We start from the raw sequence: 25,396 nt of genomic DNA, 5'->3' as shown, positions 1-25,396 counted from the left end.
ATAAAGTAGGCTGAGCCCCATGTGCTAGGCCTTGGTGGAGGATGCCTGCTAAAATACAAAATTTACGTAAAATTTACATAATAGACAACATGTCTAAGACACAACTAACCCATCATATCGTGAACGAAGAAAATCACAACTTGAGTGAAAAAAGACAACGGACGTCAACACAGTAATGAATCTTGAAAAGGATTTTAAAGCAGCCATCTTAAAACTGCAATTAGACTGTCAATTAGAAACGCCCTTGAAGTAAGTTAAAAAATAGAAAATCTCTGCAAAGAAATAGAAGTTATAAAAAAGAACAGAATAGAAACCATAGAATTAAAAATACAGTAATCTAACAGTTCCATAATAACAGGAACACCTGCTGGCTAGGTTCACCATGAGCTTGGAGATGACAGGACAGGTTTCACAAACTCAAGGACAGAACACAACACAACTCATCCAGTCTGAAACAAAGAGAAAATAGGTGGGAAAAACAAAACAAGAGCCTATGGACTCATGGACAGCAGCAAAAGATCCAACCCTTGTATCATTAGGGTCCCACAAAGAGACACTGCTTCAAGGCACTGGCGGGTATCTCTGGAGGAAGGGCATGTGGATCCCTCAACTGATCCTCCCACAAAGAGAGGAAGAGTACGGTTGGGGCTGAAAGAGTATTTGAAGAAATACTGCTAAAAAATTCCCACAACTGGTGAAAGACACAAATTTACAGGATAAACACCAAGCAAACACCAAACAGGATAAAAAGCAAAATAGCAGTAATTATCTTACATGTGAACTAGTACAGCCTTTTTGGAGAACAATCTTGCAGCTTCTTATGAAACTAAGCATGTGGGATCCCTGGGTGGCGCAGCGGTTTAGCGCCTGCCTTTGGCCCAGGGCGCGATCCTGGAGACCCTGGATCGAATCCCATGTCCGGCTCCCGGTGCATGGAGCCTGCTTCTCCCTCTGCCTGTGTCTCTGCCTCTCTCTCTCTCTCTGTGTGACTATCATAAATAAATTTAAAAAAGAAATTTAAAAAAAAAGAAACTAAGCATGCATCCATCATTTCACCTAGCAATCACAGTGATGGGTGATGCTGACACACCTATGTGTCTGGGAATGTTCACAGCAGCTTTACATGTAATAGCCAGAAACTAGAATAAGCCTACTATGGAATACTACTTAGCAATAAAAAGGGATGAATAAAAAGCTATGAACTATTGATACATGCAACAATTTAGAAGAATCTCCAGGGAATTATGCTGAGTGAAAAAAGCCAATCCCACATGGCCACCCACTGTGTGGTACCATTTATATAGTATTCTTGAAATGACAAAATTGTAGAAATAGAGGACAGATTAGTGGTTGCCAAGGGTTAAGGATGAGGGTGGGGAGAACCTGTAAGAGGAAGGTGTGGTTGTAAAAGGACAAGACGAGGGTATGCTGTCAGAACTGTTCAATGTCTTGGGGCACCTGGGTGGCTCAGTGGTTAATCAGCTCAGGTCATGATCTCAGGGTCCTGGGATAGAGCCCTGCTCTCTGCTCAGCAGGGAGTCTGTATCTTCTCTTTCCCTCTCCCCCTACCCCCACTCATGTTCTCTCACACACTCTCTCTCAAATAAATAAAATGTTAAATAAAACAAAACAAACCTGTTCAGTGTCTTGTAGGATGCCAGAACATACATGGGAGATTCAGTTGTACAGAACGATTTGCCATACAAACGAGCATAGGTAAAACTGGAAAATCTGAATAAGATCAGCAAACCATATCAAAGCTAGTGTCCTAAGTGGTCATATTATACTATCGTTTTGCAAAATCCTATCTTTGGAGGAAATGGGAAGGTATAGAGAGACTCTCTTTCTTACAATTGCATGTGGATCCACAATCATCTCAAAAAATTTCAATTAAAAAAATTTACTTAATACAGGCCATTACATGAGTAACATCTTATTTACAAATGAGGAAACCAAAGCTGGGTAGTGGGTTAACTGACCTAAGATTACAGAGTTAAAAGCAGATGGGCTAGGATTGAAAATTCAGGTCTGTACAGCTCCAAAAACCACGACCTTAATCACAAAGCTATTTGGAGTGGATATCTCAGAATACAACACAAATGACTTAAGAATCCAATCTGCTGATTCAAGAAGTAAAAAAAGTAACTATATCATTTCAAAAGGTGAGCAAAGTTTTGCTTTTCACTAGGATAGAAGTTTAAAAGCTTTTGCTTTATAATGAGATGCTAGGAATCAGTAGGAATATAGTGTCAGACTACTGTAAACATAAGGGATTTTATTCTCAGGTTCCTAAAAATAAAGTCAGTTTTAGTCTAATAATTTTGAAATTAAATTATAAGATCATGGATAGAAAACAAACACCAAATAGCACGCATGCCTGTTTGGTAATGTCAGGCTTCAGATTAAAGTAAAAATATTATAAATGAAGTTTCAGCAAAATAATTTTATTTTCTAACAAATGGTAAACATATACATCCAATATGCACTCATCTTGCACATTTATTCACAAATGACTTCCAAATTACAACTGCTTTGATATTGAAGAGTGTACTAACAGTTATCTTAGTTGAGATATGAAGAATGCTTTTAGATATATAACATCCTGAATATATTGGTCACAGCAGAATTTTGCTTTAGTTAGATTAGTTCTATGAATTTAAAGTTTTGAAAAGCTACTACTTTGCATCTAATACTCCACATGAATAGGATGCAGGAATATCAAGCTTGTATTCCACAGAATATTCCTTAGTTTTTCTGGTGATGGAACCACTTATCCACTGCATTCAGAGAAAAAAAAAAAAAAAACAAATTAGAATCTCTATTAAGATTCAAAAATTTTTAAATAATAATAAAAAAATCAAAATACAGTCAAACTATAACAAAGAATACCATACTTGCTTTAATGTATCCTACCATGGATTACCTTAAAACAAACTTACACCTAAGTTTCACCGCAGCAAAAATAGGTAATTTAATCACAGTGTTTTGGGCTTTCTCACTCTTGATACTAATCAATATATATGTGATTCTCACCAGAAGACTCTTACAGAGAATGCTTTTTCTTTTTTAATTTGAGAGTGAGCGAAGTGAGAGGGGTCCTGACAGAGTTGCCCCCTACAGAGAACTCTAAACATAAAGGGAGAGAAAACTGCTTTCTGGGTGAAGCAGCTGGTGGCCTGATGGGGATCCAGAGCCCCACCTGCTCCAACATCCATAAGGCATCTACCTGAAACCCAGAGGGGAACAGTGGGTCATGGTTTGGGAATTGCTGTGATGGGGGGTGGCGTGAAAGGTGGTGTTACAACCATCTTTCTTCCCACATACTTATGGAACTCTAAAAATGTTTCTTCCCCTCCCCCTTCTCTTTCTCTGTGGATGTGGTGTGTAATATGTATCTGTAGATAGATATAATTTTCCCACACATACACTGTTTAGTGTAATTTTACTAGAATATAGATCTTACCATCTGTTGGTACTGTGCAGGCAGATTCGCATGGTGGCGGTAACTAAAATAAAATATTAAAATATATTAGTCTAATTCCAGAAAACAAGTAAGCTAAAAAAAAAAAAAAGTATACCAATAAAAAAATTAAAAGGAATCTGAACAGAAGAGAACTTTCCCAATTTTTAGGTCCTAAAAATAATTTATAACATATAGGAGGTTCATTTGACTACCAAAAACCAATTCAGGCCTCTTAGCTTTCAATTGCACACGGGAGAATAAATAGAGATGTTGCCTGAAATAACTGATTGATGCTTATATAATGATTTTATATATACATACATATACATAGAAAGTAGACAGAGTATTCTCATTGAAAAGTTATATTAGCTAATGGTTTTTGTCTTCCAATTTTTCTTATTCACCTCAACTTTGTCAGGATTCATATATAAAGATAAATCTAAATATACAGGCTTCAATGTTTTTTCCTTGTACCATACCCCATTTACAAGGCAGTACAAAGTCAGACTTCATTTTCTTTTGTTTTCCTTATTGGATATCATAAATGAGAATAAGATTACCTCGTTCAGTCTTTTGGTTAATCTAAATAAAATAATTAAAAATAATACAAGCTAAAATTCTTTCCTTCATGAATAGTCTACTACCGTACAAGAAAGCCTTTTCTAGCATTATGAGCCACTCCTGCATGGTGCCTGAAACTTGGCCACTTTCTTAGTCCTTGCTATAACCAAGTCCAGTAAGTTCTGGTTAATTGGTACACAGGTATTTGGGTTAGTTAGTACATTCTGGAATCATTTTGATTGTTATAATTGTACTATTTTCCCATTTGGAATTGACTGGGGCCCTTCCCAGCCTCTCCCTTCAGTCCACTGTCTACTTGGGTCCACTCATGGTTTGTGGTTTCAAGACCTCACACAATAACATGCATGCAGGAGGAACTCCAATATTTGTTGAGAGAAGTACTTTCTCTCCCCATTAGCATCATATTTTTTTAGCCACCAGGTATGCTCTCGTTCAAACAAAAGTTTTACATACAGCATCCACAATAGCTTTGGCAGCATCAGGATCACACTTGAAGGGGCTCTCAGACACCGTAGTATTCATGCTATCAAACAAAACAGAAGTAGTCATGAGTCACAGTAACAAAGCTGGTCTCTTACTAGTTAAAAAACAGTAGGTTGAGATGGTAGACCAGATGAGATTCAAGTCAGGTTTTCCTGAATCTCAAGTTTACTCAAGGTGCAGGACACAAAATCAGTATATACAAAAATCTGTTGCATTTTCCACACACAGTAATAAACAATCAGAAAGAGAAATTAAGAAAACAGTAACATTTACAGTTACAAAAAGAACAGAATATCTAGGAATAAATTTTTAAAAGTAATCTCTATGTCCAACGTAGGGCTTGAACTCATAACCCCAAGATCTAGAGTTGCATGCTCTCCTGACTGAGCCAGCCAGGCATCCCAATTTAACCATGGAAAGAGCTGTAAGCTGAAAACTATAAGACCTTAATAAAAAGAAATTGAGGAAAATACAAATAAATGGAAAGAAAGTCCATGCTCATGCTCATGGACTGGAAGAATTAATAAAATATCAAAATATTTATACTACCCAAAGCAATTTACAGATTCAATGCAATCCCTACCAAAATTCAGTGGCATTTTTCACAGAAACAGGACAAACAATCCTAAGATTTATGTGGACCCACAAAAGACCCTGAATAGTCATAACAATTTTGAGAAATAAGAGCAAAGCTGGAGGCATCACACTTCCTGATTTCACGCCACAGCGATCAGAGCAGTATGGTATTAGCATAAAAACAGATACATAGGGATCCCTGGGTGGCGCAACGGTTTGGCGCCTGCCTTTGGCCCAGGGCGCGATCCTGGAGACCCGGGATCGAATCCCACATCAGGCTCCCGGTGCATGGAGCCTGCTTCTTCCTCAGCCTGTGTCTCTGCCTCTCTCTCTCTCTCTCTCTCTGTGACTATCATAAAAAAAAAACAAAAACAGATACATAGATCAAAGGAACAGTATAGAAAGCCCAGAAATAAAATCCATCTGTATAAGGTCAATTTTGTTTACAAAAAAGGAGCCAAGAAGATACAATGAGAAAATGGCAGCCTCTTCAACACATGGTGTTGGAAAAACTGGACAGCCACATGCAAAAGAATGAAACTGGACCGCCGTCTTCTATCATACACAAATGCTAAGTCAAAATAGGTTAAAGACTTGAATGTAAGACCTGAAACCATAAAACTCCTAGAAGAAAACATAGGCAGTAAGCTCCTTGACATTAGTCTTGAGGATAAATTTTTGGATTTATCCAAAAAGCAAAGGTAAAAGCAAAAATCTGTAAGTTGGGAGCACTTCAAACTAAAAAGCCTTTGGCACAGCAAAGGGAACCATCAACAAAATTAAAATGCAACCTACTAAATGGGAGAAAATATTTGCAAAGCATATATCTGATGAGGGGTTAAGATCCAAAATATATAAAGAACCCAAACAACTCAATAGCAAACAAAATCTGATTTAAAAATGGGTAAGAGGGATCCCTGGGTGGCGCAGCGGTTTGGCGCCTGCCTTTGGCCCCGGGGCGCGATCCTGGAGACCCGGGATCGAATCCCACGTCGGGCTCCCGGTGCATGGAGCCTGCTTCTCCCTCTGCCTATGTCTCTGCTTCTCTCTCTCTCACTGTGTGCCTATCATAAATAAATAAAATTTAAAAAAAGAATAAAAAAATAAAAATAAAAATAAAAATAAAAATAAAAATAAAAATGGGTAAGAGGATTGGACAGGAAATTTTCCAAAGAAGACATACAGATTACCAATAAATACAAAAAAAACATTCTCAACATCATTCATCATCAGGGAAATGCAAATCAAAACCACAATGAGGTATCACCTCACACCTGTTAGAATGGCTGTCACAAACAAGGTATGAAATAACAAGTGTTAGTAGGATGTAGAAAAAATGAAGCCCTTCCGCACTCTTGGAGGAAATGCAAACTGGAGCAGCCACTATGGAAAACAGTATGAAGAGTTCTCAAAAAAATAAAAATAGAACTACCCTATGATCCAATAATTCCACTTCGAGTATTTATCTGAAGAAAGCAAAAACACTAAATGGAAAACCTCATGTTTTGTAGCAGGATTTACAACAAGACACGGAAACGACCTAAAGGTCCTCCAATGAACGAACGGATAAAGAAAATGTAGTATATACACACACAATGGAATATTACTCAGCCATAAGAGAGAATGAGATCTTGCCATTCATGACAACATAGATGGAACTTGAAGGCATTATGCTAAGGGAAATAAGTCATACAAAAAAAATAAATACCATATAATCTCACTTATATGTGGAATCTAAAAAAAACAAACAACAACAACAACAAAAAACCGAAGTTCATGGATATAGAGAACATATTGGTGGTTACCTGAGGTGAGGTGAAGGGTGAGCGAAATGGGTGAAGGGGGTCAAAGTTGCCAATTATCAGTTATGACTAAGTCATGGGTATGTAACGTACAAGCATAGTGACTATAGTTAATAATACCATATCGCATATTTGAAAGTAGCTAGGACAGTGGATCTTGAAAGTTCTTATATCAAGAAAAAAAAAATGTTGTAACTATGTACAGTGATGGATGTTAACTGGACTTACCATGATCATTTTGTAATAAATACAAATCGACTCATTACACTGTATACCTGAAACTAACACAATGTTATGTCAATTACATCCCAATGAAAAATAATTTTTTAAAAAGTTGAAGATGGTAGACCAGATGAAAGTCAAGTTTGATTTAGTTGAAAGCTTTCTCCACCTATATTATATATTCTATTTATTTTGCCACGGCATAGTTATTCTTGTTGCCACTTTTATTCAAGTACCCAAAACAAGTTCAAATTTAGAAATGCCCTGTAATGACTGAATGCCCTGTAATTCTCACTGAAATAACTAGAAATGCAAATTAAAATGAGAAACATATCCTTCCTAATTAGACAAAAACAAAAAACTTATCAGTTCCTATCAGTGCTAGTGAAATATCTGAGATAAACTGTCCTAGTGGGAGCAACACCTAGTTCCCAGAGAAATATTTCTGGAAAATACTCTGATAAACTGTGTCCATGTGCTTTGATAGAAAAGTTTCACCTCTTAGAATTCAGAGATTTAAACAATGATCTAGGGATGCCTGGGTGGCTCAGCGGTTGAGCGTGCCTGCCTGTGGCTCAAGGCGTGATCCTGGAGTCCCAGGATCAAGTCCCACACCGGGCTCCCTTGATGGAGCCTGCTTCTCTCTCTGCCTTTCTCTGTGTCTCTCATGAATAAATAAATAAAATCTTAAATTAAAGAAAAAAAAGAAAATGCAGACAATCATAAAATGAAAGCCTTCCTCTCCTCTCCAGGTGACTGTCTTCAAAGGCAATTTATAGTTCTTATTTCCCCCAGAAGAAAAAAATTTAGATATAAATACAGATGCTGGCATGTGGGTGGGTGGGTGTTTATCTTGCATAAATGGGATCATATTAAATATACTACTAGGAACTTTGCTTTTCTCCCTTAACATATTTTGGATATCATTCCATATCAACATATATAGAGATTTTTGAATGTGCTAATTACTATTCTATTACATAGATGTACATAACCATTATATTACATAACATTTTGTTATTATAAATGACACCATTTTATACATGGATCTTGGTGAACTATGGATATATTCCTAGCAGTGGTGGTATGAAGAAATACATGCAATTTTATTTTATTTTGTTTTATATTTTAAATATTTTATTTTTTATTTATTCATGATAGACACAGAGAGAGAGAGAGAGAGAGAGGGAGAGGCGCAGAGACACAGGCAGAGGGAGAAGCAGGCTCCATGCAGGGAGCCCGACGTGGGACTCGTTCCTGGAACTCCAGGATCACGCCCTGGGCTGAAGGCAGGAGCTAAACCGCTGAGCCACCCAGGGATCCCATATATGCAATTTTAATTTCTGGGCTGGATCCTGTCAAACTGCCCTTTACTAAGATATCTATAGCTTAGCAGCTACATATGTATGTTCTTGGTATCCCTAGCTATCATCTATTTTTTTTTTTAATTTTTGCAAGTCTAATGGGTGATACCATCATCTTGCTGAATTGCATTTTTTTCCCCAAGATTTTATTTATTTATTTTATTTGACAGAGAGAGAGTGAGCAAGAAAGAGAACATGAGCAAGGGCAGAGGGAGAGGGAGAAGCTCATCCTCACTGAACAGGGAGCCCGATGCAGGGCTTGACCCCAGGACCCTAAGATCATGACCTGAGCTGAAGACAGACAATCAGCTGGGCGACCCAGATGCCCCTGAATTGCTTTTTAAATTATGAGTCAGACTATATACCTTCTTCTATGTAAACTTCCTTCTCTTACCTTTTTTCTCTATCGAGTTGTTAGTCTTTCTTACCAACTTGAACAAGCTATTTAGCCCTTTGTTGTGTTTTGTTCAAATAAAAAAATACAACTGGGAAAAACTGTCTCTTGATACATAAAAATATCCGTATCTTGTATGGATTTTGAGTTTGTGCTCTGTTTCGAAAGGCCTTCTCTGCTATAAGCTAATAAAGAAATTCAATTATACTTTTTCGAGAATCTTTTCACATCAAAATTTATGTGTCTGGAATTGAATACTGATATAAGGGCTGCAAACTCAAGTACTAACAGACCGCACCCTGTTATCATAAAAGTGGGGAAAAGCTAAATGTAAGAAAGGTGCTGAACTACTTCTGAGGGGCACTCAGGGAGCCACCTGCCCAGTTACAGCACCTTTGAGACACAAAATGAAACAGCCAGGGGCACCTGGGTGGCTCAGTCAGTGAAGCAACTGCCTTCAGCTCAAGTCATAATCTCAGGGTTGGGCCAGGCCTGCATCAGGCTCCTGATTCTCCCTCTGCCTCTGACCCTCCTCCTCATTTGTGCTCTCTCTCTCTCTCAAATAAATAAATATAATATTAAAAAAAAAAAGAAAAAGAAACAGGCAGCACATGGTGGCAGATGCCACTATGCATCTCTGATAAAAGGATATAGGAGGGCAGCCCTGGTGGCTCAGCAGTTTAGCGCTGCCTTTGGCCCAGGGCCTGATCCTGGAGACCCGGGATGGAGTGCCACCCACATCAGGCTCCCTGCATGGAGCCTGTTTTTCCCTCTGCCTGTGTCTCTGCCTCTCTCTCTCTCTCTCTGTATGTCTCTCATGAATAAATAAAATCTCAAGGAAAAAAAAAAAAAAGAGTATATGAGCAAGATCGAGATCTAGCCTGTTTTCTTAAACAGCCAGAGGTCCAAAACCCTCCACCTGTAATACTTTGTTATAAACTAAATTCCCCTACCTCTGTGGGTCTACCAAACTCTAAAGGACTGAGTGATCTGACTTTCTTCTTCAACATCAAACTTTCAGGAAAACAATATTACTAAACAGGACAAAGATAACTCCACCCCACCACCACTACCTCATTTTCCCCCCCAGAATTTTCCTGGCTATTTTCACATGTAAATTTCTTCTAATGAAACGGAAATGTTATTTACAATGTTATTTACAAACATAGCTTCCTTTTCATTCAACAGATTTTATATTCTTCAATAGTCTTAAAGTTTTCTTCTTCTGGGTCCTACCGATGTCTTGTTTATACCGTGGTATGTTTTATTTCTTAAATACTATATTCTGTATGGGGCCTTTTCCTCCACTATAGTTTCTGTTACCATTTGTATATAGAAAGCTATCAAAATGAATACACATATATTCATTTTGTAGTTGGTCACCTTGCTGAATTCTTTACTTTTCCTATTGTTTTCTGGTTACAAAATCATATACCTGTGACAGTTTGCTCCTCCTTTTCCAATATTCCTGCATCAAAACACGTCATTTCCCTTATATACTTCACTGACTACTATTTCAAGAACATTAGTTAAGTGGTGATAATGGGCATTCTCTTGTCAATCTTTACATACCCAAGAGGAAGTATATGATCCTGACCATGGTTTGGGGGCCAGACAGGCTTGGATGTGAGTCCTAACTCTAAAACACTTATCAGGGGAGGACATTGGTTAAGTTTAATTTCCCTGCTACGTGCTTGGCAAATATTCAACTGCTCACCAAATATTAGCTATTATTATTAGCAGTAGTAAATTTTGTGTACGTGGTAGATACTGGTTTTAGCTGCAGCATATCTTACATATTTATATCAGAAAAACTTTGCACTCAACATTGTTTTATTCACTACATTCGGAGCACCCCAATATGAGGAAGCCTTTCGATACCCTCATGAAGCTCTGATCTCACTCTCCCTTTATGGTTTTAGTTTGTACTTGTTCAGAGAGTATCTTACGAGTACTTTTCAGTTGCTTTCATATCTACCTTCCCACTCACTTTAGCACTGAATGACAAAACCAGTTATCTCTGTTCTAAGGGAATGTAATGATACAGCGTGCTTATGTCATTGAAACCTTTGGAGCAAGCTGATGTGCTTGTTGTGTTAAACATGCAGAGAAGAGTTACTACTTACCAACTGATTCCCTTTCCATCGATTTTCTTCGTCACTAATGCTCTCCAATGGTCATGAGTGCTTTTAATAATATCAATTGCAAAATCCTGTAATTTGAAGAGATATGCCTTACAACGACAGATAAGTGTTCTTTCCTTGTTAGCAGTTTCCCAAAGCCTGATAACTCTGTCTTTTCTGAATTCACTTCCTCATGTCAAAAACAGAAGAGAACATTTAAATGAATAAATCAACATTAAGGCTGTCTCACTTATGTCTTTAAACACTTGTTTTATGATCATATAGTCTTTAAATGGTTAATAAAAGTTACATTAGTCTCAATACAAACAGGCCTAAAGCTATACGTCAAAATGATGCATTACCTTATCTTTAAATTCTGCATTGAAAGCAAACTGATTCTCTGGTTTTCCATCAGGAACCTTGTACCTTCTAAACCAGTCCACAGTAGCTTCCAGGTAGCCAGGTTTCAGCCGCTTGACATCATTAATATCTAAGAAGAGAATAAGCAGGTTGCAAGATGCATATATAATTATTCATGCAATAAAAATCTCAAGTATGTACTTTGAGAGAGCTATGAGATAGATTATCAACAAAGTAAAAGATAGCATAGCATTAGAACTAACCACCATGTTATAAAGAGAACACATACACATAAAAAGGAAATCATCTAGTGTATTAAGGGATCAATACAATAGTAACTTCTATTAAAAGAGAGGGAGGAAAAATGACTGAGAGGGAGGAAAAATGACTGGGGACTGCATAAGAAAGGAACTGGTTTGGCAAGTGTAGGTAATTTCTATGAGAAGGGCAGCAGATACTAAAACAGACAGCCTGAGGGCTATATTCAGAGGCACACACCCCAATTACCAAAGATAAGAAAAAAGGGATTATACTGAAATCCCTTGACCAGTGACCTGTTAGATAAGGCTAGACTTCTCACTCTACAGGATAGGCATCTATATCACAATGCTGTGGTTCTGGCCAACAGAAAAATGTCCTGTTTAAAAAACTTTTCAGAGTGCCTGGGTGGCTCAGTCAGTTAAGCAACCAACTCTTGATTTTGGCTCAGTTCATGGTCTCAGGGTTGTGGAATCCAGTTCCGTGTTGGGTTCTGCGGTTCTGCAGTTAGCACAGAGTCTGCTTGAGATTCTCTCTCCTTCTGCCCCTCCTCCAACTCACTTACTGGTCTCACAACCTCTCTCTCTCTCTCTCTCAAAGAGGATCAATGTATTCAACCTAGTTGCTTTAGTGGATAAGCAGTCCTCTTCCATGGCTCTGTGTCTATCTCTCCCAAAGTTGTGGCTAGTCAAGAGTTCTCCCCATCTAGAAACTCCAGTAAACTCTTCAAATTATAATGGATGGCAGACAGATACTGTCTTGAGTTGACATTGTAGGAAAGCATGCTACTTGCACCATGGGGCAGCCACCCAGAGAAAATTTTCAGGGTTCTAATAGCTTCTACTGCAGGGAAATGATGCCCTAGCAAAATGCCACTGACACACTGACAGTTGTGGGTGGCTTCACTAACTGTGGCTGGAGCATGCCACTTAGCACAAGTGCTCTTATGTAAGTAGCACATATGAAAATAGACATATTGGGGATCCCTGGGTGGCGCTGCGGTTTGGCGCCTGCCTTTGGCCTGGGGCGCGATCCTGGAGACCCGGGATCGAATCCCACGTCGGGCTCCCAGTGCATGGAGCCTGCTTCTCCCTCTGCCTGTGTCTCTGCCTCTCTCTCTCTCTGTGACTATCATGAATAAATAAATAAAATCTTTAAAAAAAAAAAAAGAAAAAAGAAAAAAGAAAATAGACATATTGATCATGAGAATCACTGTACAAAATTTTTTTTTTGTACAAAATTTTAATACAGAACTATCTGAAACTATATTTATCCTTTTTCTGACTCTCTCTGACTCTTCTTCTGTCATCATATTACCTTCTGACTATAGGTGAGAAAGGTTCTCTGCTTTCAAAGACTCATGATTAGATGGGGCCCAGCTGGATAATCCATGATACTCTCCCCATCTCAAGGATCTAACCTTTTTTTTTTTTTTCAAGGACCTAACCTTAATCACATATGAAAGTCCATCTGCCATGTAAAGTAATCTATTCAGAGTTTCTGGGGACTAGGAGGTAGACATCTTTAGAAGGGGCGCAGCCTTATTCTGCTACTATAAAATCCTAGAGGTTTTGACAAATGCATAGTATCATATACCCACCATTAGTGTCACCATTTGTGGCAAGCAGAAGACTGTCCCCACTTAAAGATGTACATACTCTAATTCCCAGAACCTGTGAATTTGTCATGTTACATGGCAAGGGGGAATGAAGGTTGCAGGTGGAATTAAGGTTGTTAATCAGCTGAACTTAAAACTGGAGATAATCCTGGGTTATCTGGGTGAGCTTAATCATAAAGGTCTTCATGTGGAAGAGGAAGGCAGAAGAATCAGGGAAGAAGAGATAAATACTTGACTTGCAATTGCTGGCTTTTAAGATGGAGAGAGGACATGAATCACAGAATGTGGGCAGCCTTTAGAAGCTGGAAAATGCAAGGGAAAATATTTTTCTTTAGAGCCTCCAGAGAGAACACAATCCTGTGACATCTTGATTTTAGTCCAGTAAGACCCATTTCAGACAGGCAAGAGAAGGCCAATTCAATAACTAAAATGGATTTGATTATTAACTAGAGGCAAGATTAATATAAAAAGTGGTCGGGATCCCTGGGTGGCGCAGCGGTTTAGCGCCTGCCTTTGGCCCAGGGCGCGATCCTGGAGATCCGGGATCGAATCCCACGTCGGGCTCCCTGCATGGAGCCTGCTTCTCCCTCTGCCTGTGTCTCTGCCTCTCTCTCTCTCTGTGTGACTATCATAAATAAATAAAAATTAAAAAAATATATATATAAAAAGTGGTCATGATACGGCAGCCCTGGTGGCTCAGTGGTTTAATGCCGCCTTCGGGCGGGGTGTGATCCTGGAAACCCAGGATCGAGTCCCAAGTCGGGCTCCCTGCATGGGGCCTGCTTCTCCCTCTGCCTCTCTCTCTCTCTCTCTGTGTCTGTCGTGAATAAATGAATAAAACTCTTAAAACAAAAAAAAATAGTCATGATAATAAGACACAGAGTTATAAGGTATAAACATTTCTTTTTCAAAAAGGACTCAATCAAATTATAGCACTAACCCATACATTTTTGGCCAAGTGATTCCCAATAATGGTTCCCAATGATTCCCAAGATAATTCAATGGGGGAAAGAATAAATGGTCTTTTCAAAAAATGGTGCTGGGACAAGTAGATATCCACGTCCAAAAGAACGATGCTGACCTCCTAATCCATAACATATACACAAATTAACATAGAAAAGATCAGGGACCTAAATGTGAGAGCTAAATTTATAAAAGTCTTAGAAACATAAGTATCAATCTTTGTGACCCTGGACTAAGTAGTAGTTTCTTAGATATGACACTACAAGCACAGGAAACGAAAAAAAAAAAAAAAAAAAAGATAAATCAGACTACACAAAAATGGAAAACTTGAGTGCTTACACTAAGAAAATTCAAGGACAATCTACAAAATGGAAAAAAATATAGGTAAATTATGTATTTCCTAAAGGTCTGGTGTCCACAATACATAAAAAACTCTTATAATCCAACAATAAAACATACCACTAGAATGGCTATAATAATAATAATAAAAGTAACAAGTGAGCAAGGAAGTAGAGAAATTGGAACACTTATAACAAGCTGGCAGGACTGGTAAAATGATGCAGCTGCTTTGGGAAAGAGTTTGGCCATTCCTGAAAAGGTTAAACATGAGAGTTTCCATATGATTCAGCAACTCCACTCCTAGGTATCTGTATCTGAGAAGATTAAAAACATTTGTCCACATAAAAACTTGTTCAGGCATGTTCAAAGCAGCAGCATTATTCCTAATAGCCAAAAACAAACCAAATGTCTATCAACAGATGAATGGATAAACACAATGTGGCATATATCAATGCAATGTATAGAATTCAGTCAAAAAAAGGAAGGAGTACTGATACGTGCTACAACATGGATGCACCTAGTAAGAATTATGCTAAGTAAAAGAAACCAGACACAAAAGGTCACAAGTATATGAAATTCCAAGTATACAAAACATGCAGGATGGGGAAATCCATGGAGACAGACTTGCAGATTAGTGGTTGCCAAAGCCCAGGAAGAGCAGGGACTAGGGAGTAACAACTTAGAGGGAAAGTTTTCCTTTCAAGTGATGAAATGTCCTGAAACTAGACAGTGGTGAAGGCTGTACAACCTTGTGAATGTACTATATGCCACTAAACTGTACACTTTAAAATGGTTAAAACGGTGAATTTTGTGTTAAGTGAATTTTACCACCAAAAAAAAAAAAAAGAAAAGAAAAAAAAAGGGTGGGGGGGGCAGAGGGAGGGGCGGCAGATGAAAGAAGTACTGATATATGTTAAAATGTAGATGAGCCTTGAAAACATGATGCTGGGTAGCCCGGGTGGCTCAGTGGTTTAGCGCTCCCTTCAGCCCGAGGTGTGGTCCTGGAGACCCGGGATCAAGTCCTCTGTCGGGCTCCCTGCATGGAGCCTGCTTCTCCCTCTGCTTGTGTCTCTGCCTCTCTCTCTCTCTCTCTCTAGCTCTCATAAATAAATAAATAAAATCTTTTTTAAAAAAAAAGGAAGAAAGAAAGAAAAAGAAAACATGATGCTACGTGGAAGAAGCCAGCCAGGCACATTATCATACGATTCCACTTGTGTGAAATGTTCAGAACAGGCAAATCCATAAAGACAGGCAATAGATTAGTGGTTGCCAGGGACAGCAGGAAGTGGAAATACTGAGGGATTGCTAATGGATATAGGGCTTCCTCTTAGGGTGGGGAACTTGTTCTGGAATTAGGTAGTAGTGATAGTTGTACAACCAAGTAAATATATGAGAAATCGTAGAATTATATACTTTAAAGCTGCAAATTTTACAGAATGCAGATCATGTCTCAATAAAAAAAAATTTTTTTAAGTAAATAAATAGAGCAACTGAATGCTAGTATGTGTGGAAGGAAAAAAGAAAACAGTAGACACAAACTACCAGATTTTTCCTTTCCTGGAACGAAGGAGAAAGTTTAGTTAACTACTAAGAAGTTCACTATGTAAAGTAACAACGCTTTGTTGAATATTTTGCTTCTCCATTCTTTAACAGTCTGAAGGCATGGGCTTATTCTTTATTGCTTACTGAAGCCAATTCTGTCATTATAGGTTAAGTTTGGTGGTGCATAAGATTTGGATACAGACTTAGATCTTCAGATTTCCTTACCATTGTAATTGGCTGCATCAGGATCATCCACATTAATGGCAATGACTTTCCAGTCAGTTTCTCCTTCATCAATCATAGCCAGTATGCCCAGAACTTTCACCTTAATTATTTCACCTCTTGCACATACCTAAGAGTCAATACCCACAGTTAGGACCATACTACAGAATGAACCTTTGGAAGAAAAGTTTTACTTGGTAGTTAACAGGAAATACAGAAGATGCTGAATTTCTGCAAACTTACCTTAAGATTGTTCCTTTAAGCAATTTTTAAAAAGCTAAACAAGCAAATCCCTGTCAGTCCTATCAAAATTGAAAATAGGTACCTTATCACTTATAGGCCCTAAGAAAAGCAATAATATGGTTCAGGATAATTCCTACTTTTTGAACTGCCACTGTTTGTGCCAAAGAATAAATCCACCATAATGTCTCAAATTCATATTTAAATGTGTTTTCTTAAAATAAATCAGTCAGAGAAAGACAAATACCATATGATCTCACTCATTTGTGGAATTCAAGAAAGAAAAAAGATGAACAGGGGATCCCTGGGTGGCGCAGCGGTTTGGCGCCTGCCTTTGGCCCAGGGCGTGATCCTGGAGACCCGGGATGGAATCCCACATCAGGCTCCCGGTGCATGGAGCCTGCTTCTCCCTCCGCCTGTGTCTCTGCCTCTCTCTCTCTCTCTCTCTGTGACTATCATAAATAAAAAAAAAAAAAAAAAAAAAAAAAAAAAAAGATGAACATATAGGAAAGGGGAAAGAAAAAAAGGAGAGAAGGAAACAAATCATAAGAGACTCTTAGAGACAGAGAACAAACAGGGTTGCTAGAGGGCGGTAGATGGGGTAGGGGATAGATGGGTGATGGGGATTAAGGAGGCACCTGTGTTGAACACTGGTTGTTGTATGTAAATGATAAACCACTGAATTCTACTGAAACCAATATTGCACTATATGTTAACCAGAAAATAATAAATAAATAAACAAACAAACAGACAAGCTTTCTCAGCTTTTTATTTTATAGAAACGACTGAATTAGGCAAATCATATATGACTTAACTTTATGAGTTAAAAAAAATGAATGACAGCCTTCTTTTTGGTTAACTATTTCCCTGAGCCTGAGAAAAACCATAAAGAAATAGAATTATAGTCATAATCTTAGAGCAGCCCTACTTGATAAAGAAATTCTGACCAATTGTCTCCAGCTCATGAGGTTATCTGGCATGAGTCAGGTCGCTGACTGCTCCCAGTCATTAGGTAAAGTTTGCCCCGTATTGAGATGAAATTTGCCTCCTAGTACTCTTCACCTACTGACTCACCATCTGCCTTCTGAAGCAATGAGGACACAACCATTTCTCCCACATGTATGTACAATCATGTGTGCATATATACAAACTTTTCCACACTAGTTTTAAATGCACAAATTGTAACATACAAATGCTTCAATGAACCAGAAGCTTTTAATTTATCAAAGGGACATCATTATTTTGCTGATACTCATATATTTTATTAACAATATTTTTTGAAGTATGAACTTTGTATACCTCATTACTATCTTGTTGACTCTACAGAAAAATATTTCAGATTCCATTACCTTACTTCCAATTTCACAAACATCGATGGGGTCATTGTCACCACAACAGCCAGTATGTTTGTCATTGTGTCCTGGGTCTTCCCAAGTCTAAAAAAAATAACAATAATAAGGCTGAGAGTATATCACTCTTCTACATGTCACTAACAAAGTGGATCATGTTTGACATTAAAAAGTAACACCAGATGAGTCTGCAAAAATACAAATCCAGTCAACAATACTCAAAAAAAATTTTTTTTAAGATTTTTATTTATTTATTTATTTATTTATTTATTTATTTATTTATTTATGAGAGAGAGAGAGAGAGAGAGAGAGAGAGGCAGAGACACAGGCAGAGGGAGAAGCAGGCTCCATGCTGGGAGCCTGATGCGGCACTCGATCCGGGGACTCCAGGATTACGCCCTGGGCAAAAGGCACGCGCTAAACCGCTGAGCCACCCAGGGATCCCCCCGAAAAAATTTTTTTAAATATGAATCTTTAGCTATTTTCTTCTCATTTTTAAGTTTGCAGGTTCCTCACAGGGAGCCCACCCAATGCAGGACTCGATCCTCAGACCCCAGGATCATGCCCTGAGCCAAAGGCAGATGCTCAACTGCTGAGCCACCCAGGCGTCCCTATTTTCTTCTCATTTTTAAGAAATTATTTCATTTTTTTTAAAGATTTTATTTATTCATGAGAGACACACATAGAGAGAGAGGCAGAGACACTGGCAGAGGGAGAAGCAGGCTCCATGCAGGGAGCCTGATGTGGGACTCGATCCCAGGTCTCCAAGATCACACCCTGGGCCGAAGGCAGCACTAAACCACTGAGCCACCCGGGCTGCCCAAATTTTTATTTCACATCTAAGAATCTTCACTATATACAATAATTTTAATTAAATGTTGGGGCTCTATTATGCTACATATGCTATATATGCTCAAAAATATGCTAAACTAAATTTAAAACTTAAAGAATAATCTTTTCTTAAGTTTATTTATTTGTTTTATTTTTAGTAATCTCTACACTCAACATGGGGCTTGACTCCCCACCTGAGATCAAGAGTCACAGGCTCTACTGACTAAGCCAACCAGGGTCCCGAAAATGAACCTATTTAAAACAAGCAAAAACAACCACCTAATAATAGCTCAGACAACATGCAACACAAATACAGACCCAAATATTTACCTAAAAAACACACTGAAAGTAAAATGCGTTTGATGAACTCTTCATGTTCACTATCTTCTACTAACTAGATTTTCTTAAGAATAAATTTCCAAAACAGACGTAGGTAGACAGTAGTACTAAAATGGAAATGAAGGGATCCCTGGGTGGCTCAGCGGTTTGGTGCCTGCCTTTGGCCCAGGGCACGATCCTGGAGCCCCGGATCGAGTCCCGTGTCGGGCTCTCGGCATGGAGCCTGCTTTTCCCTCCTCCTGTGTCTCTGCCTCTTTCTCTCTCTCTCTCTGTGTCTAACATAAATAAAAATAAATAAATAAATCTTTAAAAAATAAAGTAAAGTAAAATAATAAAATAAATAATATTATTTATAATATATAATATATATTATATATTATATATTATATATTATATATTATATATATTATAATATTTATAATATATATATAATATATAATATATAATATATAATATATAATAAAATAAAACAAATAAAATAAAATTTAAAATAAAATAAATAAAATAAATAAAATAAAATTATAAAATAAAATAAAATAAAATTTAAAATAAAATAAAATAAAAAATAAAATAAATAAATAAATAAATAAAATAATAAAAGAAAAAATAAAATAAAATAAAATAAATAAAATGGAAATGAGAGGCTCTTGTGGTAAAAGTGTCATCACTGACCAGGAGCCAAGACTGAAAAGTTTAATCAGGATTTTTCTGGAGCTTTCAATTGCTGGCTTTATTTCCTGAGTCCTCGTAAAGCGTCTCACAAATGAACGGATAGTCTACGCACTACCAGAAGTTTAAAATGTAGCCATTGTTCTAGTTCTTTTCTCCCCAATCTAGAACTTATATCTTGGATTTGTTTGCGTACTCAACTGGAGTAAAGGCAAAAACATCAAAGTGAAGAGGCATAAAGGGCAACTGGGGGATCCCTGGGTGGCTCAGTGGTTTAGCACTGCCTTCAGCCCAGGGTGTGATCCTGCCTGTGTCTCTGCCTCTCTCTCTCTCTCTCTGTGTCTCTCATGAATAAATAAATACAATCTTAAAAAAAAAAAAAGGGCAACTGGGTCCAACAAAGCCAAATCCAACCTCCAGAAGAGTAAGTAGTTCAACAGTGTTTTCCCAGAGGGATCGTTTTTTGAGACTAACGACTAAAGCCACTGAAGTACAAGGTGAAGTGCTATAATTAAGGCAAACGACTCTGTGATTACCTGACAAGCTAGAGGAGTTTGATCTATGTTTTCATAACTTACAGATTGTTTCACAGCAGATTCCACTTAGTAGACTTAATGGTTAATAAAAACAAACCATTTATCAACAGGAAAAATTAAACTGAGTATTTCATGTAAAAATCATAAGTACCACAGGCATTAGCCTGCTAAATCAGAATTAAATATCCATCATTTACTTATAACAGACACAATTCTAGTTATTCTTCATTCAAATATTAAAAAAGAACCTACTATGCACACTGGGATGGTTTGGGGATAAATTGGTAAGCAATGTGGATATCCTCCCTCCTCAAAGTGCTGGCTGTTTAGGAAAACAGAACCCAGGGCACCTGGGTGACTCCGTGGTTGGGCATCTGCCTTCAGCTCAGGTTGTGATCCTGGTTGTGATCCTGTGAACCTGAGATCAAGTTCCGCATAAGGCTCCCCAAAGGGAGCCTGCTTCTCCTTCTCCCTATGTCTCTCTCTCTCTCTCTGTGTGTCTCTCATGAATAAATAAATAAAATCTTTTTTTCTTTTTTAAGGGAAAACAGGGGCAGCCCAGGTGGCTCAGTGGTTTAGCGCCGCCTTCAGTCCAGGGCATGATCCTGGAGACTCAGGATCAAGTCCCACGTCGGGCTCCCTGCATGGAGCCTGCTTCTCCCTCTGCCTGTGACTCTGCTTCTCTCTGTGTCTCTCATGAATAAATAAAATCTTTAAAAAAATAAAATAAAGAAAAACAGAATCCCATTTACTACTCTACCACAAAAGAGTGGCATTAAGAAGAAGAAATCAGGACTCTTAACATAGGGTAGCCCTGGTGGTGCAGCGGTTTAGCACCGCCTGCAGCCCGGGGTGTGATCCTGGAGACCCGGGATCGAGTCCCACATCGGGCGTCCTGCATGGAGCCTGCTTCTCCCTCTGCTTGTGTCTCTGCCTCTCTCTCGCTCTCTCTGAATGAATAAATAAATAAATCTTTAAAAAAAAAAAAAAAAAAAAGGACTCTTAACATAAAAGCATACAGGCGCTAGGTTCCTCACAACAGCCTGTGAGCTAGGTGCTAGTAATATCTTGGGGAGATAGGTCTTGGGAAGGAAGAAAGGCAAGTTAGTCGAGTGAGCTAGCAAATAACAGACTTGAGATGTGGTACCAATACAGAGCTTTCAACCACCAGGCTATACAGGCTCTCCTAACAGGTTTGCCACTCATTATGTAAAGAAATAGTGTGTATGGTTTATGACCAGTCCATATAGAAAAATAAATATTTCAGAAAAGAAAAACTTTCAAATGTGAATTTAAACACTGTAAACAGGGACACCTCAGTGGCATAGCGGTTGGGCATCTGCCTTTGGCTCAGGGCGTGATCCCAGGATCCAGGATCGGATTCCACATCGGGCTCCTCGCATGGAGCCTTCTTCTCCCTCTGCCTCGGTCTCTACCTCTCTCTCTCTCTCTCTCTCTCTCTCTGCCTCTCTCTCTTTCTCTCTCTCTGTGTCTTTCATGAATAAATAAATAAATAAAATCTTAAAAAAATAAACACTGTAAACATTTATCTTTCAGTTTATTTTGAAAATAACTTGTTCAAGAAAGTACTGAAATAATTACTCTTCTGTTGTTAAAATCTACCATAGCGAACACTTTCCACAGGTGTTTAAATCTTTTTCATTAACAGCAGCGGGTTAACTTTTTGTAAGCTAAAAAGTACATTTCGAGCAATCACACAGGGACATACCTGGGGGATGGCACCATAGTTCCAGATATATCCTTTATAAGGGAACAAATTTGCAACATAACGGAGTTTTCCTTTCTTCACATCTTGTTTAATTGGATTTAGAGGGTCCTTTGTAGCTATCTGAAATAAAAAATTTCAAATCAGAATATTTGGATATAAAATACTATTCAAATAAGGATTTGAGGAAATGAATTGTGGAATACATAGCCCCTAATTCCACTTTAATGACATGCTTTACCTCTAACATTTTCATGATTTGATATGTTTTTCCGTAATCAGCCTTTAAGTGGAAAACTTATTTGAGGTATACAGAAAGGAAAACAAACAAAAAACATTTACTTACTCCAGAAAGCAAAAACTAAAATTATCTGTAATAAATCCTAACACTGGAGAAATGTTTTAAGGTTTCTTTTAAACAGGCAAAATAAATATTATCCAACTTAAAATTTTCTTTAAAACATTTTAAATTATTCAAATATTTCAGTATATAACATATACAAAGTGGGGTTACTGTCAAAAAGCTTAATTAACTGATATAAAATGTGTAACAAATAACCACAACAAAAAGCCAAACCTATTAGGTATCATCAGAAAGAAATTAACAAAATGCAACAGAAATTCTAATAAAATCACAGGTGGCTGGGGTAACTAAAGAGAGCCCACTGACTCTGTGGAGGCATCAATGATGGACTTAAGAGGACAAAAGAGGAGAAAAAGGTAATTCTAGGCTTTCAGAATGCCAGAAGCAAGGGTGTGGAGATGGAAAGTCCATAGCATATTTGCAAACAGTAACTGGTTGGGTTGGAGTCTCAGTGGGAGATTGGCAGGCAATAGGGGATCCAACTGGAAAGCAGATTGCACTAACAAGAAGGGCTTCAGGTGTTGAACCCTTAAACAAATCAGTGTGGCTAGGTCAAAGTTAGTACCCTAAGTCTAATTATGAATATAAGGGGAAACATACCTCCATTTTTGCATTAGACCAGCGTGGTACTTCAACTACCATGTGGAAAACGTCCTGGAAAAAAAAAAAAGAAAAAAAGAAAACAACAGAATTCAGATGGTCCTAGGAGCTAATCTATTCTCTTACTTCAGTGAGCATGCTCTAGTTCTTCCAGAATTAAATTGTTCATTGTTTTGGACTTTGGAAGTCAATGGGCTTTCAGTAAAATTCATAAAAAAAAATCAGATAACTGATGAAGAATGAAGAGATAAAGCAAATATGCAAAATAACTGTAGAATCAAGGTGGTGGCTGTATGCCTGTCCATGGTGTATATTCTTTCAACTTTTTTGTATGTTTAAGTAAAGATAATAAATTTTTCATAATAAAATGTTGGGGGGTGGGTAAGAATGTTCCTATAAAGAAACAGTTTTTATTTTATTTTATTTTTTTTTAATTTTTATTTATTTATGATAGTCACAGAGAGAGAGAGAGAGGCAGAGACACAGACAGAGGGAGAAGCAGGCTCCATGCACCGGGAGCCTGATGTGGGATTCGATCCCGGGTCTCCAGGATCGCGCCCTGGGCCAAAGGCAGGCGCCAAACCGCTGCGCCACCCAGGGATCCCAAGAAACAGTTTTTAAACATAACAGAACTTCTATCTCTGAGGAAGCCCATCTTCAAAGTGATCATTTCCAAAGGCTACTTACTTCATCCAATGACAGTGCAATTGCTGAGGATGTTTTCGGAACTCTGATTTCAGAGGCAGTTTGTAAGACAACCCAAGTCCATTTAATTACTTTGTCATACTTTAGTTTTAGCCTCATACAAAATCAATCAGCTCGATTACCCACATCATTCTCCCAACTTGGCTGTTTTTAAAATATCAAGTACTCCTTGGAAAGACAAGAAGTTTGACACTGAAGAGCACATAAGTTCCAAAAATATTTTGATTCATGGCAGTGCTACTGTAATTAGTTTACAGCCTTAAACTGAGCTTTATTTTTTTTTTTAATTTTTATTTATTTATGATAGTCACAGAGAGAGAGAGAGGCAGAGACATAGGCAGAGGGAGAAGCAGGCTCCATGCACTGGGAGCCCGACGTGGGATTCGATCCCGGGTCTCTAGGATCGCGCCCTGGGCCAAAGGCAGGCGCCAAACCGCTGTGCCACCCAGGGATCCCTTAAACTGAGCTTTAAATGGTCAAATTTATTTTTACCAAGAGATCAAACTTTTTTTTTAAAGATATTATTTATTTATTCATGAGAGACACAGAGAGAGAGGCAGAGACACAGGCAGAGGGAGAAGCAGGCTCCATGCAGAGAGCCTGATGCGGGACTCGATCCTGGATCCTGGGATCATGCTCTGAGCCGAAGGCAGATGCTCGACCACTGAGCCACCCAGGCGTCCCGGGATCAAACTTTAAATGCAGTTTTCCAATTTATAGCCTCTGCAAAAGGCTTATATGAAGACAAATCTGCAATTATTCTTTTATAAAATGTATATTTTTAAAGGGAGATTTCAAATGAAAATCACTTAGTTACACACTTCTTAGGATTACTTCTCTGCTACTTTGCATCACAAATAGGGACTGGTAAAAAGAGAGATAAGCGCTCTATCCCTGTAAGGTAAATACTATGTGGTTTAGAAAAAGTAACACATTGTTCATGGGTAGACCCAATCTTTGATTAAATTTCATTCTACCTACTACACGTTTTCAAGAACTGCATCTATCTTGTACACTACTCAGGTAGGTATTAAAATGGAAGATCTTGGGACACTTGGGTGGCTCCGTGGTTGAGTGTCTGCCTTCAGCTCAGGGTGTGATCCCGGAGTCCTGGGATCGAGTCCTGCATCAGACTCCCTGCGAGGAGCCTGCTTCTCCTTCTGCCTGTGTCTCTGCCTCTCTCTGTGTCTTTTATGAATAAATAAATAAAATCTTAAAAAAAAAAAAGATTTTTACGAACTAATCATACGAGTCATACGAACAAGCAGCAATATCTTAAGGGTCCACAAGATGGCGCTGCTACCACGTGAAAGTGAGAAGCAAAAACCAAGGAGACTGGTTTTTGTTTTTTTAAGATTTTATTTATTTATTCATGAGAGACACAGAGAGAGAGAGGCAGAGACACAGGCAGAGGGAGAACCAGGCTCCATGCAGGGAGCCTGACGTGGGACTCAATCCCGAGTCTCCAGGATCAGGCCCTGGCCCAAGGCAGGCAGTAAGCCACCCAAGGATTCCCAGAGATTGGTTTTTTTAAAGAAAGCGTTACCAAATAAATAAATTACCTCAAGGGAAAAAGTAGCAAATAGAGGTAAAATATATGATTTCAAAATTTAGTAACTATATTTATAGAACATTTTAATTGGATTACAAGATAAATACGATGATAAATATAGAGCCTCAAAATACATGATAAATATATGATATATATAGATCCTCAAAAACCACA

The 25,396-nt window shown here is 38.2% G+C and overlaps 1 protein-coding gene across 2 annotated transcripts in view; it reads right to left on the bottom strand.

Annotated features, from left to right (window-relative positions):
- Positions 1-2,423: 2,423 nt before the first annotated feature.
- PPA1 (inorganic pyrophosphatase 1) overlaps positions 2,424-25,396 on the bottom strand; it is a 38,987-nt gene continuing 16,014 nt past the window's right edge. For both annotated transcript variants that reach the window (XM_041750663.1, XM_041750662.1), the window contains exons 3-11: positions 22,966-23,019; positions 22,005-22,124; positions 17,901-17,987; positions 16,315-16,441; positions 11,372-11,499; positions 11,013-11,098; positions 4,499-4,568; positions 3,464-3,506; positions 2,424-2,777 (exon numbers count right to left, since the gene is read on the bottom strand). In XM_041750663.1, coding sequence (XP_041606597.1) covers positions 2,746-2,777; positions 3,464-3,506; positions 4,499-4,568; positions 11,013-11,098; positions 11,372-11,499; positions 16,315-16,441; positions 17,901-17,987; positions 22,005-22,124; positions 22,966-23,007 — 735 coding nt within the window. In that variant the 5' untranslated portion in view covers positions 23,008-23,019 and the 3' untranslated portion in view covers positions 2,424-2,745. The remainder of the gene's footprint in view (positions 2,778-3,463; positions 3,507-4,498; positions 4,569-11,012; positions 11,099-11,371; positions 11,500-16,314; positions 16,442-17,900; positions 17,988-22,004; positions 22,125-22,965; positions 23,020-25,396) is intronic.

This window comes from Vulpes lagopus, chromosome 3 (assembly GCF_018345385.1).
Source record: "Vulpes lagopus strain Blue_001 chromosome 3, ASM1834538v1, whole genome shotgun sequence".
In the NCBI taxonomy this organism is placed as follows: domain Eukaryota; kingdom Metazoa; phylum Chordata; class Mammalia; order Carnivora; family Canidae; genus Vulpes; species Vulpes lagopus.
The sequence above is the reverse complement of the archived record's forward strand: the minus strand, read 5'-3'. Positions and strand labels throughout refer to the sequence as shown.